Source organism: Genypterus blacodes, unplaced genomic scaffold (genome assembly GCF_046128005.1).
Source record: "Genypterus blacodes isolate CSIRO-AG114 ecotype Tasmania unplaced genomic scaffold, CSIRO-AGI_Gbla_v1 ptg000055l_1, whole genome shotgun sequence".
Lineage (NCBI taxonomy): Eukaryota > Metazoa > Chordata > Actinopteri > Ophidiiformes > Ophidiidae > Genypterus > Genypterus blacodes.
The window spans coordinates 2186003-2206945 of NW_027466867.1; the positions used below are offsets into that span (position 1 = coordinate 2186003).

The 20943-nt window shown below is 49.7% G+C and overlaps 1 protein-coding gene and 2 long non-coding RNA genes across 5 annotated transcripts in view; all 3 read left to right on the plus strand.

Annotated features, from left to right (window-relative positions):
• The window catches only part of kcnh4b (potassium voltage-gated channel, subfamily H (eag-related), member 4b), a 28558-nt gene extending 12569 nt beyond the window's left edge, over window positions 1-15989 (plus strand). Inside the window, exons 5-16 of one of the 2 annotated variants that reach the window (XM_076152204.1) lie at window positions 5773-6013; window positions 6488-6657; window positions 6812-7019; window positions 7440-7634; window positions 7960-8159; window positions 8333-8582; window positions 8713-8927; window positions 10971-11009; window positions 11555-11928; window positions 12446-12537; window positions 13199-13269; window positions 13946-15989. In XM_076152204.1, the coding sequence (XP_076008319.1) occupies window positions 5773-6013; window positions 6488-6657; window positions 6812-7019; window positions 7440-7634; window positions 7960-8159; window positions 8333-8582; window positions 8713-8927; window positions 10971-11009; window positions 11555-11928; window positions 12446-12537; window positions 13199-13269; window positions 13946-14959 (3069 nt within the window). In that variant the 3' untranslated portion in view covers window positions 14960-15989. The remainder of the gene's footprint in view (window positions 1-5772; window positions 6014-6487; window positions 6658-6811; window positions 7020-7439; window positions 7635-7959; window positions 8160-8332; window positions 8583-8712; window positions 8928-10970; window positions 11010-11554; window positions 11929-12445; window positions 12538-13198; window positions 13270-13945) is intronic. The other variant, XM_076152205.1, reaches the window with a different exon arrangement.
• A 328-nt stretch (window positions 15990-16317) lies between these two features.
• Window positions 16318-17209, plus strand: LOC143002262 (uncharacterized). Of its 2 annotated transcripts, none has more exons than XR_012963771.1 (3): window positions 16318-16453; window positions 16659-16922; window positions 17007-17209. It is a non-coding gene; the product is annotated as an uncharacterized LOC143002262 (long non-coding RNA). The 2 variants fall into 2 exon arrangements; XR_012963770.1 differs by having other exon boundaries at window positions 16331-16453; window positions 16827-16922.
• A 16-nt stretch (window positions 17210-17225) lies between these two features.
• On the plus strand, window positions 17226-18960 carry LOC143002260 (uncharacterized). Its single transcript, XR_012963769.1, has 4 exons — window positions 17226-17344; window positions 17470-17577; window positions 17886-18124; window positions 18946-18960. It is a non-coding gene; the product is annotated as an uncharacterized LOC143002260 (long non-coding RNA).
• The last annotated feature ends 1983 nt before the right edge of the window (window positions 18961-20943 follow it).

Genomic DNA, 20943 nt, shown 5'->3' on the forward strand with positions numbered 1-20943 from the left:
CTTTAGCAGCGGAAAGATGAAGATGATATACTGTATGTACGTATAGAAACATCCCCCGACCTCCAGAGATTCAGGGTTACTTTTTGGGGCCGAACCTGCAGGCGTCTTCCTGGGACTCCATGAGCCGCCTCCCCCTCTCCCCCTCTCCCTCTCTCGCCCTCCCTCCCTCCCTCTAATCCCACCGACTCACAGATGGCACGGTTCACTGGGATTAAACATAACACACCCACTCCTGAGGTGCACACAAACACACACACTTAGGCAGGCAGTAAACGATGGCCTTACCTCTGAGGGAAGCGGAGGGAAACATACGGCATACGGACAAACACACCAGAGACCCACACGGAGTGGAACTGCGCAGTGGTTGACACTCAAACGCATCAGTGCAGAACTCTCAGTACGGTCTCGTCTTTTTCACAGCGTTCCTTTCTCTCGCACAAGGACACACACTCACACACACACACACGCACACACACACTGTATTACCACAGGATTGAAAGAATGAAAAATCAGCAATCACTTTCTCTGCTTCTCTCTTTTTCACACATACACACACACACGCACGCACACACACACACACACACACAGTCTTCCACCTTCCCATCACTCACACCCACCATGTCATAATATTTAATAATCCACCTTTATTTAGTCGGTTTCTACCTCAGCCAAGAAGAGTTTGCGTTGCTGGGCAGGTTGGGCGTGATGGAGGGAGGAAGCTGTGTCGATTGTGGCGCCGGTCGGCCTGATGGTGGCGCTGTAATCGCCACATTTACGATTAGCCCTGTAACTTTTAAACCGCAAATTAAAGAATCAAAACTCCAACTATTTCCCTTTCCATCCTCGTATCTCTGTCTCCCCTCCTGGGCCGTTAGTCACAAACTCTTACATGTGCAACGTCTGGACCCAGACTGACAAAAGTTCTATCTTTGTCCTTTTGATATTTCTCTCTGTTTTGCTATAATTGGCAGCCAAAGTTGAGTGTGTGTGTGGCTCATTGTGCAAACAGTGCTGCAGCTCATAAATGTATTCATCTCTGCGGACGTGTGCGCTCACTACTGACGCATCAACCGATCGATCGGTCGGCCTGATGGTGGTGCTGTAACAGCCACAGTGACATCACACACAGAATCAGAGGTTTGTTGTTGTGTCTGAGCTCTCTGAGGGACGTGGCAGGCAAATGGAATGTAAGATGCAGATCACATGATACACAAATTCAAATGATGCTGTTGCTGCGGTCTGTTGCAGCGTTGTAGCTTCTGAGGCTTCCAAACCTCTGCTGGAATGTGGATAAAGTGCAGGTGTGTGTGTGTGTGTGTGTGTGTGTGTGTCTTTGGGGCTTTGCCAGCGTCTCCTGATTCCCGTCCATCAGTGACTCGCAGAAAACCTCTAACTCTCAGACCTGCCATCATCACAGTCGTCTTAAGCAGCCGCAACACAGTTTGAATGGGAAATAAGATGCAAAGCACTAATGGGACGTGACACACTTAAGATGATGGAGCACACACACACACACACACACACACACACACACACACACACACACACACACACACACACACACACACACACACACACACACACACACACACATCTGTGTCAGATATGTTTCCATCATCCCTGACTGTGGAGTCTCAGCGGAGGATTCTGGGCCTTTTCTTGTTAGACAAACGGCTTCATTGCATTTTAGAAAATAGCTTGTTTTTGTGTTCATGAATAAAAAATGATGGGGTTGAGCGAGCGCCCCCTTTACTCGGCGGCTTAGAGAGAAAAACAAGAAGAGATGACGTAAAACATGAAAGGCACACAGACGGACAAACGGAATGAGATGTTTTTGTTTTCGCCGCCGCCGGCTAATTAGTTAGTCAAGATTTCGGGAGTTAAGTTGAAATTTTCAGGAGTGTGTGTGTGTGTGTGTGTGTGTGTGTGTGTGTGTGACATTATGCTTTTATTGTGAAGTATTAGGACATCAAACCCATCGTGCTGCTGCTGCTCGGCTTCATGACTTTATTATTATTAAACTCTCTCTGTAAGAACTCAAACAGCTTTATTCTCACATCATTATGTTTCATTTCCTCCACTGTGAGAATGTCACAAACTCATTTAGGCAGAGATGGCAGTTGTGGATCTCCAGGGATGGATCCAGGAATTCCCAAAACATTGCGAGAATGATGAAAATCTCGAAAATTAACCCCGTGATGGATTATGAATATATTAAAATAAATAATGAAATTGTCAAACCTGCATGATAAAGCATGTGAGCACTGTTTAGGCCAGGGAATTCTAAGAACGCATCACAAATCTGTAGTGATTGTCCACATTCAAATCAGTGTGCGAGTCCTATTAAAATACATGTAACCACGGCAACGCTTAGCCCCTACTCATCTAAGCTAAAACTCAACGTTAAACTGCGCAGACAAACTTGAAAATGGATTCACGGCTCCGTCAGCTTGGATATTTGCTTCATGTCGGTGTCCATTTTCCAAAACAAACCCGACCAAAGCACACAAAAGGAAGCCGGGGAGCAAAGTGGCACATATCCTCGCCCATTGGAAGGCTTTGGTCGGTTGCCATCGTGCCATGATGAGGGATTTTTGCATTGAGGTAAATCGGAGGCAAATCAAATTCAAATCCCTGCATCTCTGTTAGCTTAGCATGATGGATTTGACTCTGCCGTTTGCATAGAAGTGGCTGGATGTGACTCTTTGGGCTGCAGTGTAGTGATGTAATAATCAAAGTGACTCAAGTGTCACCCCGTGTGTTGTGATCGGTCGGTATAAGAGGATCTTCTCTCTAAAGCCTCATTTAGACTTTATAAGTTGTTTATTCAGGGGAATTGAGAGGAAATAATGGGGAGGCAGGTTCTCTCCCTTTATCCTCTCTCTCTCATTTCAGCTCCCTCTCTCTCTGCTTTTACATGTTTCCTCCCCATCCTTCTCCCTCCCTCCCTCCCTGCTGTAACCTCATCTGTTCTCCCTTTCATCCCTCTGGATCCCGCCGCCTCTCTCTCTCTCCCTGCTTGTCTGTCACTCGCTCTGTCGTTTGTATTATCTCGCCTTCCTTCTCCATCTCTCTCCCCTCTAACCTGCGCTCTCACCGGGCTATATTTTCTCTCATTCTGTCTCTACCTGTCTGCCACTCTTTCCGTCATTCTCTGGCTTTATCTCTCTCTCTCTCTCTCTCTCTCCCTCTCTCCCCCTCTCTCTCTGTCATCAGCAGATAGCTGGCAATGTGTTCCTCTGCCTCCACACCACAGCCAGCCGGCCCTGCTGTGAATAGAGCCAAACAAGTTGAAAAGAATGGAGCTGCCTCGGCTGGAGAAAACACACGTGCACACACACACACACACACGCGCGTTTAAAAGAGCTTACAGCCATAAGAGAGGCAGCCGATGGTGCACAGAACTGCATTTTTTACAGCACTTCCTGCGTCTTAAATGGAATGTAGAAAGATGCAAAAATGTTCCTGTGCTTGAACTTTGCTTTGCCTGAAGGCTGGTGACTGACACGGACCATCTGACTCATTTGTTTACATCTGCCAGCCCGGGTACTCAAACACACCCTGGCACACCGACAGCTCGGAACCCAGGAGAGCGCTGCCGTTCTCTCCTTCAGCTTTTACTACTTGTCAAAGGGTTATTAAAGAGACAAATAGTTCAGTCTGGAGGCTTTTACCCCGGGGTTAAGTCTGTGAAATAGAGTGCACAGCTTCTACGTCCTTTGTTTCTATATTTATTCACTCGGTCTTCCCATTATTGTACAGCTTGCAAAAGAGAAATTGTATTTTATAAGAAGTAATGCCTCAGGTTTCTGTTGGGTAGTTGGAAGTTTTGCACGGTGCAGCAAAGGTGTAACAGAGTTCTAATGCTCGCTGTAGTGTTGCTATTTTAGGATCCGAGTGCAAAGTGATGAAGCTCTGCAGATTCTGTGCCTGTGAGCAAACGTGGTGGCACACATGAGAAGCCACGTGTGTCCTTCACCCCTTCAAGGACACTCTCCTCATCTTCCTCCTCTTTTTTTTCTAACCCGCGGTGAAGCTCAAAGCATTCTGGGGGATGTAGTGTGAGCGGTAAAACCCTGGGGGCAGCGGCTCGACTTAATGAAGTGCAAAGATCAACCGCAGCTTTGTGACACGCGGTCCCACGTGTCGCCGCGTCCGCCGGGCTTTGCTTTTTTTTCCAATCACGCCGATGTGCTCGCTCGCCTGCCGCACGGAGCAAAGGTCGGGGGCGGGCGTCCTGACCTCTGATGTAAGGCAAATAAAAAAAAATGACAGGGCCAAGCTTTCTGCTGACGCCGCTCGACCCGTCATTAACATGAGCACAGCTGTTCACAGCATCAGCAGGTTCCTTCCTCATGATGAATGTCTTTGTGCAAGACATCAAAAATGCTTCTTTATGTTTATTGTCCATTTTCAAGCGAGCTCAGTCCATTTCTTCCATTATTTGTCGTTGAGGAAGATGTGTATATGCACAACAATCACCGACTGACAAGATAGGATCCTGCTTCTCACCACAGAAAACATTTCACACAGTTTATTAACTCTCGTCTCTGTTTCCTGCTCTTCCTCTTCTTTCTCCGCCGTCTCTTCATTACCAAATAGTCTATCTATCCCTCGTCGGAGCGCGGCGGCCCTCTGAACACGCACACGGAAAAATCCAGTTGAAGGCTTGATTATGCAGACGGCGAGGTGACCACATTGTTCTCGGATGAATTACGGCTCGTTTATCTCGCCTCTCTGTTTTCTGTCTCTCCCCGCCGTCAAAGGTAATAGCTTCGCCTCCCGTCTCCTAAACACGGTTAAGGCTATTATCTGCCGAGTGGATGGCCCCCGTTCTGAGATCTGCAGAGTCATTATGTGCCAAATCGACTCCCCGACTCATCAGCCCGAGCGATTCATCGTTTCCCCCGCAAATTGGAATTCCTCCGTAAAATATATTGAAAGGAGATGAATGGATGTGCGCGCAATTTGCTGGGAATAGAAGAAATAAGAAGCGACACGTTGAGATTCTCCGGATCAGCTCGTTCTCCCGCAGGGCGACGCTGCCATCGTGCTTCACCGAGCGCCACAAAGGCGTCGAGAGAGGATGGAAGCCGAGCCGAGGCCCGGTCACGTATCGGATTCCAGTTTCCTCCTCGCCGATCGCGCTCCCATCCGTCTTTTCTTCAGCATTGTTACGCAGACGTTTGACAGTTTATCACCGTGTGTTTGAGAGAGACTGATAAAGCGCGGCGGCGGCGGCGTCACCTTATCTGTCTCACCCCAGTTCACTGTCCTGTACTGAAGCTTCTCTGGTCCGTGTACCAGAGAGGGTGTTGACATTTATATTGGCCACATCTGATTATCATGTATCGCCTTTATCTGGCTGGCTAATTATTCAATCATGCAGATTTCTTTCATGTGTTTTGCTCGTTTTGTATGTTTGTGTGATATTCAAGGAGCTGTTATGAGTGTGTGTTTGGTCTCACTTACAAAAGGCCCATCCCCTGTGTGTGTGTGGGTCTCTGTCTGTGTGTGTGTGTGTGTGTCTCTGTGTGTGGGTCTCTGTGTGTGTGTGTGGGTCTCTGTGTGTGTGTGTGTGTGTGTGGGTCTCTGTGTGTGTGCGTGTGTCTGTGTAAGTTTGTGTGAGTGTGGGTCTCTGTGTGTGTGCGTGTGTCTGTGTAAGTTTGTGTGAGTGTGTGTCAGTGTGTGTCTGTCTTTGTGTGTGTGTGTGTGCCTCTTTCCCATTACACACGCTCTTCACTTGCTCCTCCTCTCCTTGCCTCCTAACAGAACATGTTCGATAAGCCGTCTGTACCTGAGTACAAGGTGGCCGCTGTGCAGAAGTCCAGGTTCATCCTGCTGCACTACAGCGTGTCTAAGGCGCTGTGGGACTGGCTCATCCTGCTCGCCACCTTCTACGTGGCCGTCACCGTGCCCTACAACGTCTGCTTCACGCCGTACGACGACTCGGAGACGGCGTCGCGCTCCACCATCGTCAGCGACATCGCCGTGGAGATTTTCTTTATCTTAGGTGAGGATGTAGAAAGATAGGACAGAGACACGTTTGGGGTTTGAAAACCTGCAGATATGGACAGCTTGGAGCCACAGACGAGGTTTTGCTGAGTCAGCGCAGGCACCCGGAGGTCTCCCCCGTCGTCTGCTCGCCACGCTGACACACGGGGTCGCATGATCCGCCTGGCAAATACCATCCGTCCGTATGGATCTGTTTAAAACGCCGCCATACCCCAGCTGTCATCGCTCACGCTGTGCAGATCGCTTATTTACTTTTAATTACGCCCTCACATAGACTGACACACACTTTAATGATCCCACCATGCATAAACATGAAGCAGAATGAGTCAAATACCAAACATAAACTGAGAATAGTGATGTGGAATGTGAAGAAATATGGGAAATAGTCATCAAAACAATGAAGAATACACACACAAAACAGTGAATACAATACTAAGAATAGACAGAATATTAAAGTTTCGCTTGTTTTCAGATATTATCCTGAACTTCCGCACCACCTTTGTGAGCCAGTCGGGCCAGGTGGTGTACGAGTCGCGCTCCATCTGCCTCCACTACGCCACCACCTGGTTCTTTGTGGACCTGGTGGCGGCGCTGCCCTTTGACCTGCTCTACGCCTTTAACATCACAGTGGTGAGAACTCAGGTGGTGCTTGTTGTTTTTGTTTTCTCCATCGACTTAAGAGAGAAGCGCTGCCAAAGTAACGATTCGTGCTTTGAGTAGATCGCCGATCTGTCACATTCAGCCCGGCCACCACGCAAACAAGAGAAGTCCTAACATCTGAGCTCTTCCTCCTCAGACCTCTCTGGTCCACCTGCTGAAGACGGTGCGGCTGCTGCGTCTCCTTCGCCTCCTGCAGAAGCTGGACCGCTACTCCCAGTACAGCGCCATGGTGCTCACCTTGCTCATGTCCATGTTCGCCCTGCTGGCACACTGGATGGCCTGCATCTGGTACATCATCGGACGCAAAGAGATAGAGATCAACGACCCGGACGGCTGGGACATCGGTGAGTCTTCTTCAGTCTTCTTCACGGCTTCAGACGCCGAAACGTTCCCTTTCTTTTCTTCTGCAGGGTAAATTTAATAATCGCAAACAGCAACTGGTACATGCAGAGATAAGAGGAGGAATAAACATCTCTTGACCACGATGTAATGTGTGTTTCTGCGTGTGTGTGTGTGTGTGTGTATGCGTGTTCATGCATACTTTGTATCTGTGTATTGCGTCTATAGGGAGCTTAGGTCATAGCTGCTAATTAACACTCATTCATCCCTGGAGGAGCCAATCTATTTCTTCCCTGATACGTCTCCTGACACTGCTGACACACACACACACACACACACACACACACGCCTGCTGACCTGAGAGAATGACAGGCTGCGAGACAGAAAGCGTAACATTTGAGCATTGATTTGTCTGTCCATCCAAGGATGGTTACACGAGCTGGGCAAACGCCTGGAGACGCCGTACACCAACAGCACGGTGGGCGGCCCGTCGGTGCGCAGCTCCTACATCGCCGCCCTCTACTTCACCCTCAGCAGTCTGACCAGCGTGGGCTTTGGCAACGTCTGTGCCAACACGGACGCCGAGAAGATCTTCTCCATCTGCACCATGCTCATTGGCGGTACGTCTGACACCACTCAGGGCTCCTTCTCTCTTCTCCCTTCTCCCTCCCTCCCTTCCTTCCTTCCTGGCGCTCACCGTGCCTCAGGTTTGGCGCGGCGGTGCGTGAATCTTAGCAGGAAGTGGGCTGGGTACTTTGGCTGCCCTTAAAGACGCAGCTTGTGGTCGTCTTAATAAGCTAATATTAGTTAGGCTGATACGGCAGTTATTAAAAAACAAGCCGGGTTATTATTTACTTCTAAAACATATTTTGAAATAGTGAAAAAAAGGTTTTTTACATTTCTATTTATACAAATCTGAGCCGTTTGTGTTCCTCTGTTCCGCAGCACTGATGCACGCCGTGGTCTTCGGTAACGTGACGGCCATCATCCAGCGCATGTACTCGCGGCGCTCCCTCTATCACACACGCATGAAGGACCTGAAGGACTTCATCCGCGTCCACCGTCTGCCCCAGCAGCTCAAGCAACGCATGCTGGAGTACTTCCAGACCACATGGTCGGTCAACAACGGCATCGACGCCAACGAGGTAGGAGGAGTGTGTCCACGTGGTCGCTTCATTACACACACAGCCCTGAAAGTGATGTCATGTTGGCATCTGGGGCTTAAACTCTATAAACTAGCCGGTGACAGCACAGTCCTGTTCCCCGCCGACCGATCCCTGTCACACCTGTCACACCTGTCTCACCTCCCCCCCCGCAGCTCCTGCACGACTTCCCCGACGAGCTGCGCGCCGACATCGCCATGCACCTGAACAAGGACATCCTGCAGCTGCCCGTCTTCAAGGGGGCGAGCCGCGGCTGCCTGCGCTCGCTCTCCCTCCACATCAAAACCTCCTTCTGCGCCCCGGGGGAGTATCTGATCCGCCAGGGCGACGCGCTGCACGCCAACTACTTTGTCTGCTCGGGTTCTCTGGAGGTGCTGAAGGACAGCGTGGTGCTGGCCTTGTTAGGTGTGTAGCCGGGTCAGAAGGGCGCCGGGGTCACGTCCCTCTTCACCCTGACGCTCAAGATGAGGTTGACGAGAGCGAATAAGATGTGATAAAGCTTTGTTCTAACCCCAGAAACGCTTCTCTCTTCCAGGGAAAGGGGATCTGATCGGATCCGACCTTCCCGGGATGGACCAGGTGATCAAGACCAACGCCGACGTGAAGGCGCTGACCTACTGCGACCTGCAGTACATCAGTGTGCGCGGCCTGAAGGAGGTGCTGGAGCTCTACCCCGAGTACGCCAGCGTCTTCACCTCCGACATCCACAACAACCTCACCTACAACCTGAGAGAGGGCAGCCAGGAGGAGGTACTGACCGCAAACACACACTCATCTCTCACAAAATGGATCCAATAGCTCTTGTTGTTGTGTTGGTGTGGAGCGTCTCTGACCTGTCAGGCTCTCCTCCTCCTGCTGCTCCTCCTGTGTGTCCTCTGTTGCTCTCCTGGCCAAAGGGCCGTCCCCGGCTCCATTTGTCACACTAATCATCACGTCTGAACGCGACTGGCAGGCGCGTCGCTTCTCAGTTTGCGCCCCAAAGCGCTGCAGGATGACATCACACCCCGGCACTGCCTGTGCCTCCTCAGGAGAGCGGCACACAATACACACAGAGACCATTTTCACACAATCTCATTCTTCATCTGTCTCTGAAGTTTTAGTTTAGTGAGAGTTTACTTGTAGAAACACAAGAGCTCAGCAAAGTTCAGCGTTCCACATCCTTTAAAGCAAAGCAACGCCGCCCCCGCCGCCGCTTCTTTGATGAAGTAAACATAGACTCCCCCCCCCCCCCCCCCCCCCCGCTCTTATTTTGAGTTCCGTCCTCCTCGGCTCCCACTTATTTTTCTTTCAAAGGTTTTCTCGCCCATTAGCCAATTAATTAGGTTTGGTGCATTTAATTTGGCACATGAAGGGGCGGGGCATCTGTGCTGTGTGTGTGTGTGTGTGTGTGTGTGTGTGTGTGTGTGTGTGTGTGTGTCTGTCAGCTTCACAAGGAACACAAACACAACACACAAGAGTTTAACTCCACATAGAAACACACAGACCACAGGGAAAGTTACATATAGGAGCTTTTACATTGTTTGTGTGTGTGTGTGTGTGTGTGTGTGTGTGTGTGAGTGTGTGTGTGTGTGTGTGTGTGTGTGTGTGGGGCTGCAGATCACGAGCACTAGCAGCCTACTTCTTTCGCACCATCTGCTCAGAGTTTATGCACAGGCACCAAGCTCAGCTACCTGGACAAGCACACACACACACACACACACACACACACACACACACACACACACACACACACACACACACACACACACACACACACACACACATTCTAATTCAGCTAAACATATTCATAAACTCAACTTTTACAGTAGTTTCGACTTTTCGACTGCGTGTCCTGGGGAAAGTCATTCCTCCACCAGGGGGCCAAGGCAAAGTGGAGGGCCTGGTGGTGTCTAATGATGGAGCACCGCGGGGAGACGCCGGAGGTCGGGTTTCACCGAGCAGCGGCCGGTCAGACGGGCGTTTGTCGGGGAGGTCGCTGCATCCTTTCACACCAACACACCGTCTGAATTAATGAATGAATTCATCTCTCAGTGTGTCCTCTTCATCACACACACACACACTTTCTGCAGCAGCTGGCGCCTCACACTTCATCATTACAGTGGGGAAGCCATTTTGCTATGTGGGACACGTGTCATTAGAGGCCTTTTAATTGATATTGATGTTCCATTACTGTCATTTGGCAGTCGATTCCTCTGCTGGCTGGTTGATCTTCCCTCTGGCTCCAGGGATCGACGTCCTAACGAAGGGAATTTGCTCCTTGAAGAAACGTTTCACCCGTCCAGTGAAAATGCAAAGATTCGGAATTAAAGTCACATTTTTGATGAGTTTCAAGCTCAAAAGTGTGTGTCAGTGAAGGATTAGATGTACCGCACATCCGCAGCGCTCTCCTTCCTGCGTCACAGAGCATTACTGATGCTGTAAGACACACACACACACACACACACACACACACGGACACACACAGGGCGAGAGGCTTCACACTGCCACACTTCCATTTGCCATACGGGAGGAGATTATGCTACGTCACTATCAAATTCTCCCCCACGCCATTAGAAAGGACTCGTACTTTCCCAGAACCCCCCTGCTGTGAGGAGTGGAGTTAGGAAATGTGCTTCAGCCACGTCGCCGGCCGAGTTCATTTAAATAAAGTCAAATGGGATAAGAAAGGAGGGAAATGCGTTTGGATCCATACGTAGTCCTGCCTCTCCTCCTCCTCTTCCTCCTCCTCCTTCTTCGCCCCTGTGTGTTGTGTTTCTTCCTCTAACCCGTCTTGTTGTATTCTTGTCACTGCAGGGCTTCGCCAGGCTGTCAAGGTCACCCCGGCTTTCACACGTGAGTTCCGTACAAATCCATTCTCTCTAAAGAGGAACAAAAGGCTCCGGCTGATCATTACTGCCCCGTCCCAGAGTTTACGAGTTGGAGAGGTGGAAACTTGTTCAGGATCCCCTCAGGAGCAGTTTGCACACACAGAAACACACTCTGCACTCACCAATATCAAGCCAGATTGTATTCCCCCGACAAATTATGTTCCCAAGCTTCAGACGCAGATAGAAACAGCAGATCAGACCCACAGAACCTGAGGAGGCGGTGCTGATTCTGAATACGCCTGCAAGCTTCTTCCTCATAGATCACACCAGACTCAAATGATCTCTTATTATTATTACACCAAAATGTGACAGGACATCATCTTAACCAGGACGTATTGATACTAAGGGTGAGCAGAGCAGCAGTTCAGTCCCTGGAGTGGATCAATAACCTCCACTCCTAAATAGGAAACCAATCTGTTTGTTTGTCTCTGCTGTGGTTTGGGGTTTGTAGGTTTGTAATGAGATCAGAGTGAAGGATTTTAAGTTGGAGTGTGTGTGTTTGTATTCCAGAACACTCGGGGTGAGCACAGGTTTCCCTCCATAGTGGAAACTATGGGCGACGACCCCGGCGACACCTTCCACCTCTCCCCGGCGACGCGCTCCCGCCGCAACCTCCTGCTGCCCAACTTCAGCAGCCCCGTGCGCCGCACCTCGCTGGGGAACCTGCTGGGGGACGAGCTGCGGCAGTTCAACGCCCTCCGCCGCTGCCGCTCGCCCAACCTCAGCCGCGGGCAAACCTCCTCCCCGCAGCCGCCGCCCAAAAGGGAGCGCGCCGGCGCCAACGCCTCAGCCGCGGCGCAGGCAGAGTCGGGGGCCGAGCAGAAGCCCGCCAAGCTACTCATCCCCACCGTCACCTGCTGCGGACCCCCGGACCTCAGCCCCAGGTACTGCAGATCCATGTTTAGACTCCCTAAGACAATCATTCAAGTCTCATCATGCCACTGGAAACACAAACAGCCCATTCCGTCACCACAGTAGCCACCTGTAGTCGCCACAGAACCTTTGAGTCGATCCAAACCAGCTGCAGCCGCTCGCTCTCTAACGGCCTGCCGTAGAAACCCGAAGCGTCTTGTTGAGGCAAATGGATTACATTTGCATCCCGTATTTCAGCGGACATCAGCGCGTGTCGAGCGAACAGAACACCTCATCCGTCCGCCCGGCCGCCCGCTTCCCACCGCATGTATTCATAATGTGGCTGGGAGTCACGCGGCGCGGCCCGGGTACGGCTCAGGTGTCCCGTCCCCTCCGGGTGCCAAGCCTCGTCTCCCCGCGTTAACCCCACATCAGCGTCTGCCAGCCAGCGGCTCTCGTGGCGTCTTCTGCCCGCTCTGTGATAATTGAAAAACCCTCTACTGTTACACTAACTCCGCCCCCTCCCTCTCCCTCTCTCCTTCCCGCCAGGGTTGTCGACGGCATCGAGGACAATGGGCGCGCGTTCCGTTTCAACGTGGAGCAGAGCGGGAACGGAGCCAGCGCGAGTGGACGCAACCAAGGTAAGACGACGCACCTCAAGCTGTGACACGGCCCCCGGGCTCCAAGGGTTCACCCGGTGCTGCCCCCTGTCTCCTTCTGGGGTGGAAACCTGAGAGGGCGGAGGGGTGAAATGGTCGCCGGGAGTCTAACATGTCAACACGGAGACGTTTGATTTGATAGGTTGGGACGAATCGGGACCTTAAGGTTTTCCGTCTCGCCCCCCACACACACACGCACGCACGCACACACACACACACACACACACACACACACACACACACACACACACCCTTCCTGAACCCTTAGTTACAACTTTAAAATATTCAATCCACACATTTGACAAACACACAAATCACCCAACTAGATTCCAAATCCCAGCAGTGACTGACAGCATCTGCTCCTACACACACAACAATGAGCGAGACCTCAGCCCTCTGGCGCCCCCCGGAGGATGAATCACATCATAACAGTCTCATCCTAACCAAAGGTGTCCAGGCTGTAATCCGTCCTCCACACCTCCCATCACGCCGTCCAAATTAGCACAGAGATGGAGCGACGCCCGGGGGGAAGACGCTTAGTTCATCTCTCATTTGAATATTCATGAGCGCCCGGGGTGGCGTGCATTGATTGTGTCATCCGTCTCACTTTCTTCTTCTTCCCCTCTCGTCTTTTCATTTTCAGCGCAGGCGAATGCCGCCCTGCTGCAGGAGACGGAGGAGGTCAGGCAGAGCGTGGGTCAGCTCAACCAAAAGGTAAACAGATGAAAGATGATGTGGCTGATGAGACGCACTCCTCCCGTCTAATTGGCTCGCCTGGTCTGCGGTCAAACAGGACGCAGTTACACACTCAGTGAAGATAAAAGTGTGTGTGAGGAGGAGCAGAGAAGTAGAGAAGAAGAGGAGCGTGGTTCTCTGGTGTGAAGTGTAAATGGGCTGCAGTCAGGAGCTGCTGGAGCGTCCAGATGGGCCGAGGCAGGTGATGAAGAAGAAGATATCAATTAATCAGCTGGGCACTTTTCTGCAATGCAGGGGGAAAAAGTCTGGAGCGCTGACTCAGCATTCTGAGGAAGCTCACTCGTGGTTCCTCTCTGGCCCCTTTTTCCTTTTTGTTTCACCGTCTGCTTGCCCAGCGTTCCGTCTTCCTTCCTCCCTCTGTACCTCAGCCAGATCTTCTACGTGTCCCTCTGGATTTCACGTGTGCGTAAGAAGCCACTTGTTGAAGTCACAGAGAGGATTATGAATAGTTTGCTTCTCTCTTGTGAGGTCACAGGGAAATTATAGTAAGTGGACAGCAGCCCTGAGATTAAGACGTAAAAGAATCGTCCTAGTTTGTGTCCTGAATTGCGTGGAGCTGTTTGTTGGTCTCAGATCTGGTTTCAGTCTTAAATGTGTGTGTGTAACCTCCAAACTGTGTGTGCTCTCCACACAGATGTGCACGTTAAACCAGGAAGTATCTGAGCTCACCAAGAACCTGCACCACATGATGCACCTCCTCCAGGCCCACGTCACCATGCAGCACTACAAGTCCTCCATGTCCTCCTACCCGTACGCCGTCCACATGGTGTCCAACCCTCCCTCCGCCCCCAACGCCGCCGTGTCCTTCAACGCGGCCCCCGGCTTCCTCCACCATGACCCCGCCGGCCACGACGGCCACCGCGGCTCCCAGCATCGGGGCTACAGCGGCTCTCAAGCGGAGGCCCGGTGCCAGCAGCGCTCCTCCAGTCCAGCGGGCGCTCACCTCTGCTCGTCGCGCTCTGTGAACTCTGCTCCCAGGTCAGACTTGCCTCATAGCTCTGGGAGCGAGACCCCAGGACCTCCCTGGGCCGGCACGTCTCTCCTCGGCATCAGCCCGGACTTCCAGGGTGGAACTCTCGGCTCTGTATCTCGCTCTGGCCACCGAGACTCTAACAGCAGACCTCTGAGTGAGAGCTCCACCACCATCAGCCAGTCCCAGCCCACTTTGTGCCTGGAGCCTCCGAGCGGCGGCGGGGAGTACTCTTGCCTTTTGCGTAACGCCCCCACGTCCACACACGGCCTGTCGGCCTCCACAGCCAACTCTTATCCCCAACTCTACCTGCCCTCTGAGCCCCGTCTCCCCTCGGCACAGACCAAACAACGGGACATCTCTTCTCAGGCGTCTGACCCTCTCAGCCAGGACGCGTCGGTCTACCGAAGCGAGGAGTCACAGCTCTCCTTCCACCCTCTGTCTCCCTCTCCGCCCGCCTTCTCCAGCCAGCGATCTGTCAGCTCGCCGGACGCCCTGGACCCCCACGTCCCGCTGGGCGACTCGTCCGCCGTGGAGCACACCAGTCTGGAGTGCCTGCTGGGGAACGGGGGCTCCACGGAGAGCAGGGACAGCGGGAGCGTGTCATCCCGGAGATCCAGTGTAGGCGTGCAGACTCAGAGCACAGATCAGTCGTGGTGTCTGGACCTCACAGACTAAGACTGGACTACAGATGTAAGGAAAAGCAACCCTGGACACGGAACTTTAAGTGACTGAACTTCACATTGTGTCAGTGTTTAAAGACACACTGTGCTGGAGGCTGTAGATGTGAGCCGTGTTCTCCCCTCCATGTCTGGACTGCTCTGCTCGTATTTGTTAAACTCCATGCAATTCACATCATTTCTATGCAACAGCAGGTCATTTGTGCGTTACCTTGGCTTCACTGAAGTGTCTTTCAGAAGGCCCCGGGTTCCAGTATACAGGTAAACAGTATAAAGATATATTTTCCAACACCGTAAGATCAATTTACAGTTGACGACGCCTGTTACCTCCTCGCATGGTAAAGCTGTTTATTCTTTTTCCTAAGGAAAAGGTTTCCAAATTTAATGTGTAAGCATTCTACATGACAACCTGTTGATTGTGTGCACAAACTGTGTGTGTGTGTGTGTGTGTGTGTGTGTGTGTGTGTGTGGGGTGAAGACAGACTGGTTGGATGTTTTGGCCGCTCTTTATTTCCCCGTGCATACAGAGAGAGCACAGCGTCTGTGCAGCGCAGCGTAGATTGCTTTTGTTCTCAATGTTTTGTTCCTAGCTCAGCATTTCTTTCTGACCTGATATGAAGTCACAGAGATCTTGGACCAGGATTATGTAATATCAAAGCACTAATTCATGATTTCAGTTGTAAATCTCCATTTTATGTGGAGATGAGGTCATTCAGGAAATTTGAATAAATCTAATAATGTTTCTTTACCAAAGCAGTAAACATGATAACAGGATTCTTTACTCATCTGATTGATTTCAAAGGCTTCAAAAATATTTTTCAATGATTTACACTTCTGTCAACACACTGTATTTGCTGAGATATTTAATAAATATTCTGTATATATGAAGCTTTAAAGTCTAAAGTCCCACTGTTGGATCCTTAACACTAAGAGAGGGGAGACGATCCTGAAGTCAGAGGATGCAGGAACTTTACTGTTTTTGACTTTGGTTTCTTCTTCACTGACAAAATAAAATATGCTGAAACTTCTTACTTTGTCCTTTACAGTCACACTTAAACTCCCCTGAGGTAAATGTTTGTCACACACAGGTGCAGCTCAATATATTAGAATATGGTGGAGAAGTTCATTTATTTCAGTAATTCAATTCAAAAAGTGAAACTCTCACACCTGCTGAGGTTTCCTGAGCCTTTCCGTCGTCTCTCAGTCTGGTTCAGTCGGCCACACACTCATGAGGAAGAAGACCACCAGATTCTAATGTATTGAGCTGCACGGATATGGAAAAGAAAACATATACATATATCTGCTGTTTGTTTTGGCTCAAAGCCGCAGAAACAACAAGGTCAGTCAGGGGAACTCGTCTGTTTGTAAGTGAGATAAGGAAACATGGGATCAGGTACATCGTGCTCTTCCAACTGGACTTTCGAAACCTGATGAGTCACACGCTGGTCTTGTCTTGTTTTGGTCCGTGTGCTGGAGCTCAGATGTCAACCAGGTGAGCGATCCGATTCTCATTTCCTTCTCAAACAGGTTTATCATTCCTCCAAGTACTGTAATGAACGAGAACCTTACAAAGTCACAATGTGTGTTACTTTAAAGCTTTTTAGGAGAAAACAAAGGGAGCACGCACACACACACACACACACACACAGGAGAGTGAGGCGACGTTGCATCACATCTCATAGTTTGTTTGTTTGCAGTGCTTCAGCTCCTCTCAGCACTGTTCTGGCGCTCGTCCCCTTTAGAATGTCATCAAAACAAGCAGAAGTGTTCCCTTTATGTTTCCAACCTAATGTATTGATTTTGAAAGACAGTGTGTTGTTGTCGTTCATAAGTCTGTCTCGTGACTGATTGTGTTTGTTTGCAAGATTTAGAGAATGTGAGGGTCAACACACTTCCCCTAAACGCTTCAAATGAAAGAGAAAACAGTCTCACAACAGAAAAACATCATGTATCTGAAGCAGGTAAAGCAAATGCATGTATATTTGTCTTCATAGCGCTAGCAGCTCACCAGCATATGTCAGTGATGTAATTGTGTCTTTTCCCAGCACTGGTGTGTAAGAAACCCTGGCATTACAAATTCAAAGTTAATGATGGATCCAATGGTTGTGTAACATGACTGAATAAAAGGGAAGCCTGTCAGTCACTCCAGCAGAGACTTCAGCACTCCTCTAACACTCGACCAGGTGAGCTACTGTCATGATTGATGATCTGCAGGTTCTTAAAGGTTCTCCTCAGTTGTAGCAGTGATGGGGACAGTGTGGGCTCTGATCCTCTGACCTTCTCCACCTTTACCTCTGCAGACTCTGCTGGACATCAACCTCACATTGTGCAAACATGAAGGCTGCCATTCTTGTGTGTCTGCTGCTGCTGGTTGTGAGTCAGGGTGAGTGAGCTTAACAGCCAAGATCAACTGGAAAATCTGTAACATTTATCGGCCTGTTGATTTTGATGGGAGGATTATTTGTTTGTTTGCTGTTGTTGAAACTGAAAATGTCTTTTTTCCCCCAGGTGACGCTTTAAGATGCTACTGTGGTGGAAGGAGAGTTTGTCCTGGAAACCAGCAGACCTGCACCGGCGTCAACGACGTCTGTGCCACCGTCTTCTTCCTTATGCCAAGTATGTAACTTTCATCAGTGCCCCCTTTCCACTAATACTGAATGGATTGAATGAATCTTTGCTAATCAAGTGCGTATTTGTCAGTAACAACTTCCCAAGATAATTGATTTGAGGGTAGTTCTGCCTTTTGTACTTCAGAGGTGCATCAGACCTAAAACTCTTATTATTGGTCATGAGCGTAATTCAAGGCTCTGACGGCAGAGGGCGCTGTAACCCCGCTTTAGTATTGCAGTTTCCTTTTGTGTTGTTCTTCAGTTCAGTCTTGTGACCTCATTGATCTGATGCTCTGCCTCGTTCCGTGTTTACAGCTGTCTCGTACTTCAAGGGCTGCATGCCGCAAAGGTCCTGCACCATACTGAATGTCCCTGGAACTGCAACTATCTCTTGCTGCGCCAGTGATCTGTGCGGCTGATAAATTGACATCATGCAACATGTTTTGCAATAATCCAAGTCTGCGTTAGTGCCGAGTGGACTTCAGCATTGGCAAAATAAAGAACAATCTGTCGCAAATTACTCTCACTTGTCTACTTTCTTATGTTCTATTTTGGTGAAAAGTCTGCATGTATGACTTTGCCTGTATTTGATGTGTGAAGGGACTTGAACTCCCAACCTTGTGATCACCAAGCATGAGCTTTACCCTCTGAGCTAAATAAAAGGAATCTACACTGTGTGTTTTGTGCTACTTATCTTGCCCAGTGACAGTGACACTTAGTAAGTCTCAGCAAAAGGTATTTCTATACACTCTCCCGGCAGAGTGTCTCTATGACAGTCACACTTTCCCGGCAGAGTGTCTCTATGACAGTCACACTCTCCCAGCAGAGTGTCTCTATGACAGTCGGACTACTTGTGCCCTGCCCCCAAAGGGCTCTAGCTCTTCCCTTTGCCAAGTTAAGAGCAACTATGTTTTTGATCGACAGGCCGGGGAGGGATGTGTTGGGAGAATCTGCCTCAAAATGAGAGAGGAGACACACACAGACTCAAAGCTGACTGAAAGAGTACAAGTGATAGGTTTTATTGGTATTAATTGATCATTAGATTTTATATGTTAGTATTACATCATTATCATCATCTTCATAGTGTTGTGTTGTCTTTTATTGAGGCTTTGGTTCCCCCTTGTGGCCATTCCGTAAACCGCAAACAACAGACTGAATGATGTGCTGTAAATTTTAAGGCTGATCATTTTTCAGATTTTAAACATCTGCTTCACTTAGTTTGAACCTTAAAATTCCACGTCCACATGCTGGTCCACCGCCTGTACACAGAGTTTTCACTCTGACTGAATTTCTTTGGGGGTGGGGGGGGGGCAGAACCTTGCGGAGAAGAGTGCAGCGGTGGAGGGAGAGGAGGTGGTTTGCATCGGAGACAGAGAAGGGGGAGGAGAGGAGGACGTGTTCTTTGTCCAGGTCCCTGAAGTCTCTCCAGAACAGCCTCACACCGTTAAAAGGCGCCCCGTTACAGCGCCGTGCAGGACATCCTCCAGCATGTGAGGCACACACACACATCATAATATATCTAGCATGTATAAAAAAATAAATGCTATTCTAGATCACCTCAATGCACCTTCCTCCCTGCACCTCCACATACATTGATGTACACCACGTGTTTTACTTTTAAGAACCATATTTCAGCCTGTTTATTGAATTGAGTTCGTATTGGTTCAAGGGCGATTCCTGGTTTCACCGGTAGGGGTGCTGTCGCCATCTATATGATCATGAGCCAGAGTGGCACAGCCTTGAGTTATTTCCCAGTCTCAGCCATTTCATGAACCATGACAATCAAAATGATATTTCTTTGCGCAGCTGTAGTACTTGGCCGCTGCGTTCAGTTTGAAAACTTTCAAAGACTCGAATATTTCAGTATGACTATGTGTGTGACACACTGAAGCTGCAATTCTCTAGCATGCTGCAATCTCATCACACTTGAGTTACCTGAATTGAACGTTGGTCGTACTCAGGCACACACTTAAAAGCAAAGGAGACAACTAGACCACATCACTCCCATGGCTGTGCCAAAAATATCATGCATCCTGGCATGGCGAATGTAGTCTGAGACGAATTTGACACTCAGGGCTGTGCCACTCTGGCTGATGGTCACATAGACCACAAAGTCTTTGTGTCTCTCCCCTCCTCAGCAGCAAACGTGCAGATCGTTTCAGTAATGCAGCTCAGCTGATGTTCTCAGAGTGCTAGACTTGCTGTGCGCTAGTGCGCTAGTGCACAGCAAGTCTTTGTAGCAGGAGTTTCCAAAGAGTTTTTAAAAAGTCTACTGTCTGCAAGGGCCTGCTGCAGTTGAGCCAGACACACATGCTTCTGATTCATTCTGGAGAGTCTGGCACAGCTACACCAGGCCCTTGTAGGCAGTAGACTCATCGGAGACCCTTTGGAATCTACTACCTACAAGGGCCTGCTGTGCACTGCTACAGCAGACCACCAGTGCCACCAGAGCACTGCTGAGCTGTGTTACTGACTGTCTGCTCGTTTGCTGTTGGGGAGGGGAGTGACACAAAGACTTTGAGGACTGTTCACTGAAATGGATCCATCTGTGTGACCATAAGTCAGAGTGGTTCTGCCCTGAGTAGCTTCCCCATCTCAGACAATGTCAGAAGTTGTATACAGCATTTTATGCACGGTGCAGCCATGGCAGCTCAGCTGACGTTCTCAGCAGGGCTATTGGCTACAGGTAGTTGATTGTGGTAGATGTCCTGTTGTAGCCGAGGTGTCAGTAAAATGTTGGCTCTGTGAGCTGACTGTTTTGCATGTTACTAAAGTCGAATTCTGCTTTCGCCAGCAGGGGGCAGTGTCTCAGAAATGACCATTATGGTCCATAGTTACAGGTGACATTTTGTGTGAATTTGAGTAAAAATTCAAATTTCCCCAAACTTAGAGCAATGAATGTATCCTTATGTTGCTAGATGCCATGTGTGAAATTGTCGCTGCAGATGAGAGGCCAAACATCTTCAACTTAACCCATCTACATGATGGATGACTGTTGTGGCGAGTTAAAACCGCCTGAACAATTTGAATGTTTGGAGCTAACTTCATTAATGATAGGAGAACTGTATTGGTGCAGTGTGTCTTCACTGCAGGGGTCTCTGGCTCTGGCTCTTCTCACCCTGGCTGTCTTCCTTTCTCTCCTCCCAGGCGACAGTGGCAGCACAGCTGGTATTGCCTGCTGCTTCTGGGGTCTCCTCTACCGCACCCAGGGGGTGCCGCACCAAGTTTCTTTTGCCAACCTGGAGAACAGGGAGCGACTGGAGAGCAGCGCTGAGAAACTCTACACCCTGTCACACTGAAAAACAGCAGAGTGGTAACAAATTAAAGGAAACACAACAAGGCTTCATAATTAAAAAATATGTCACCCGCCTGT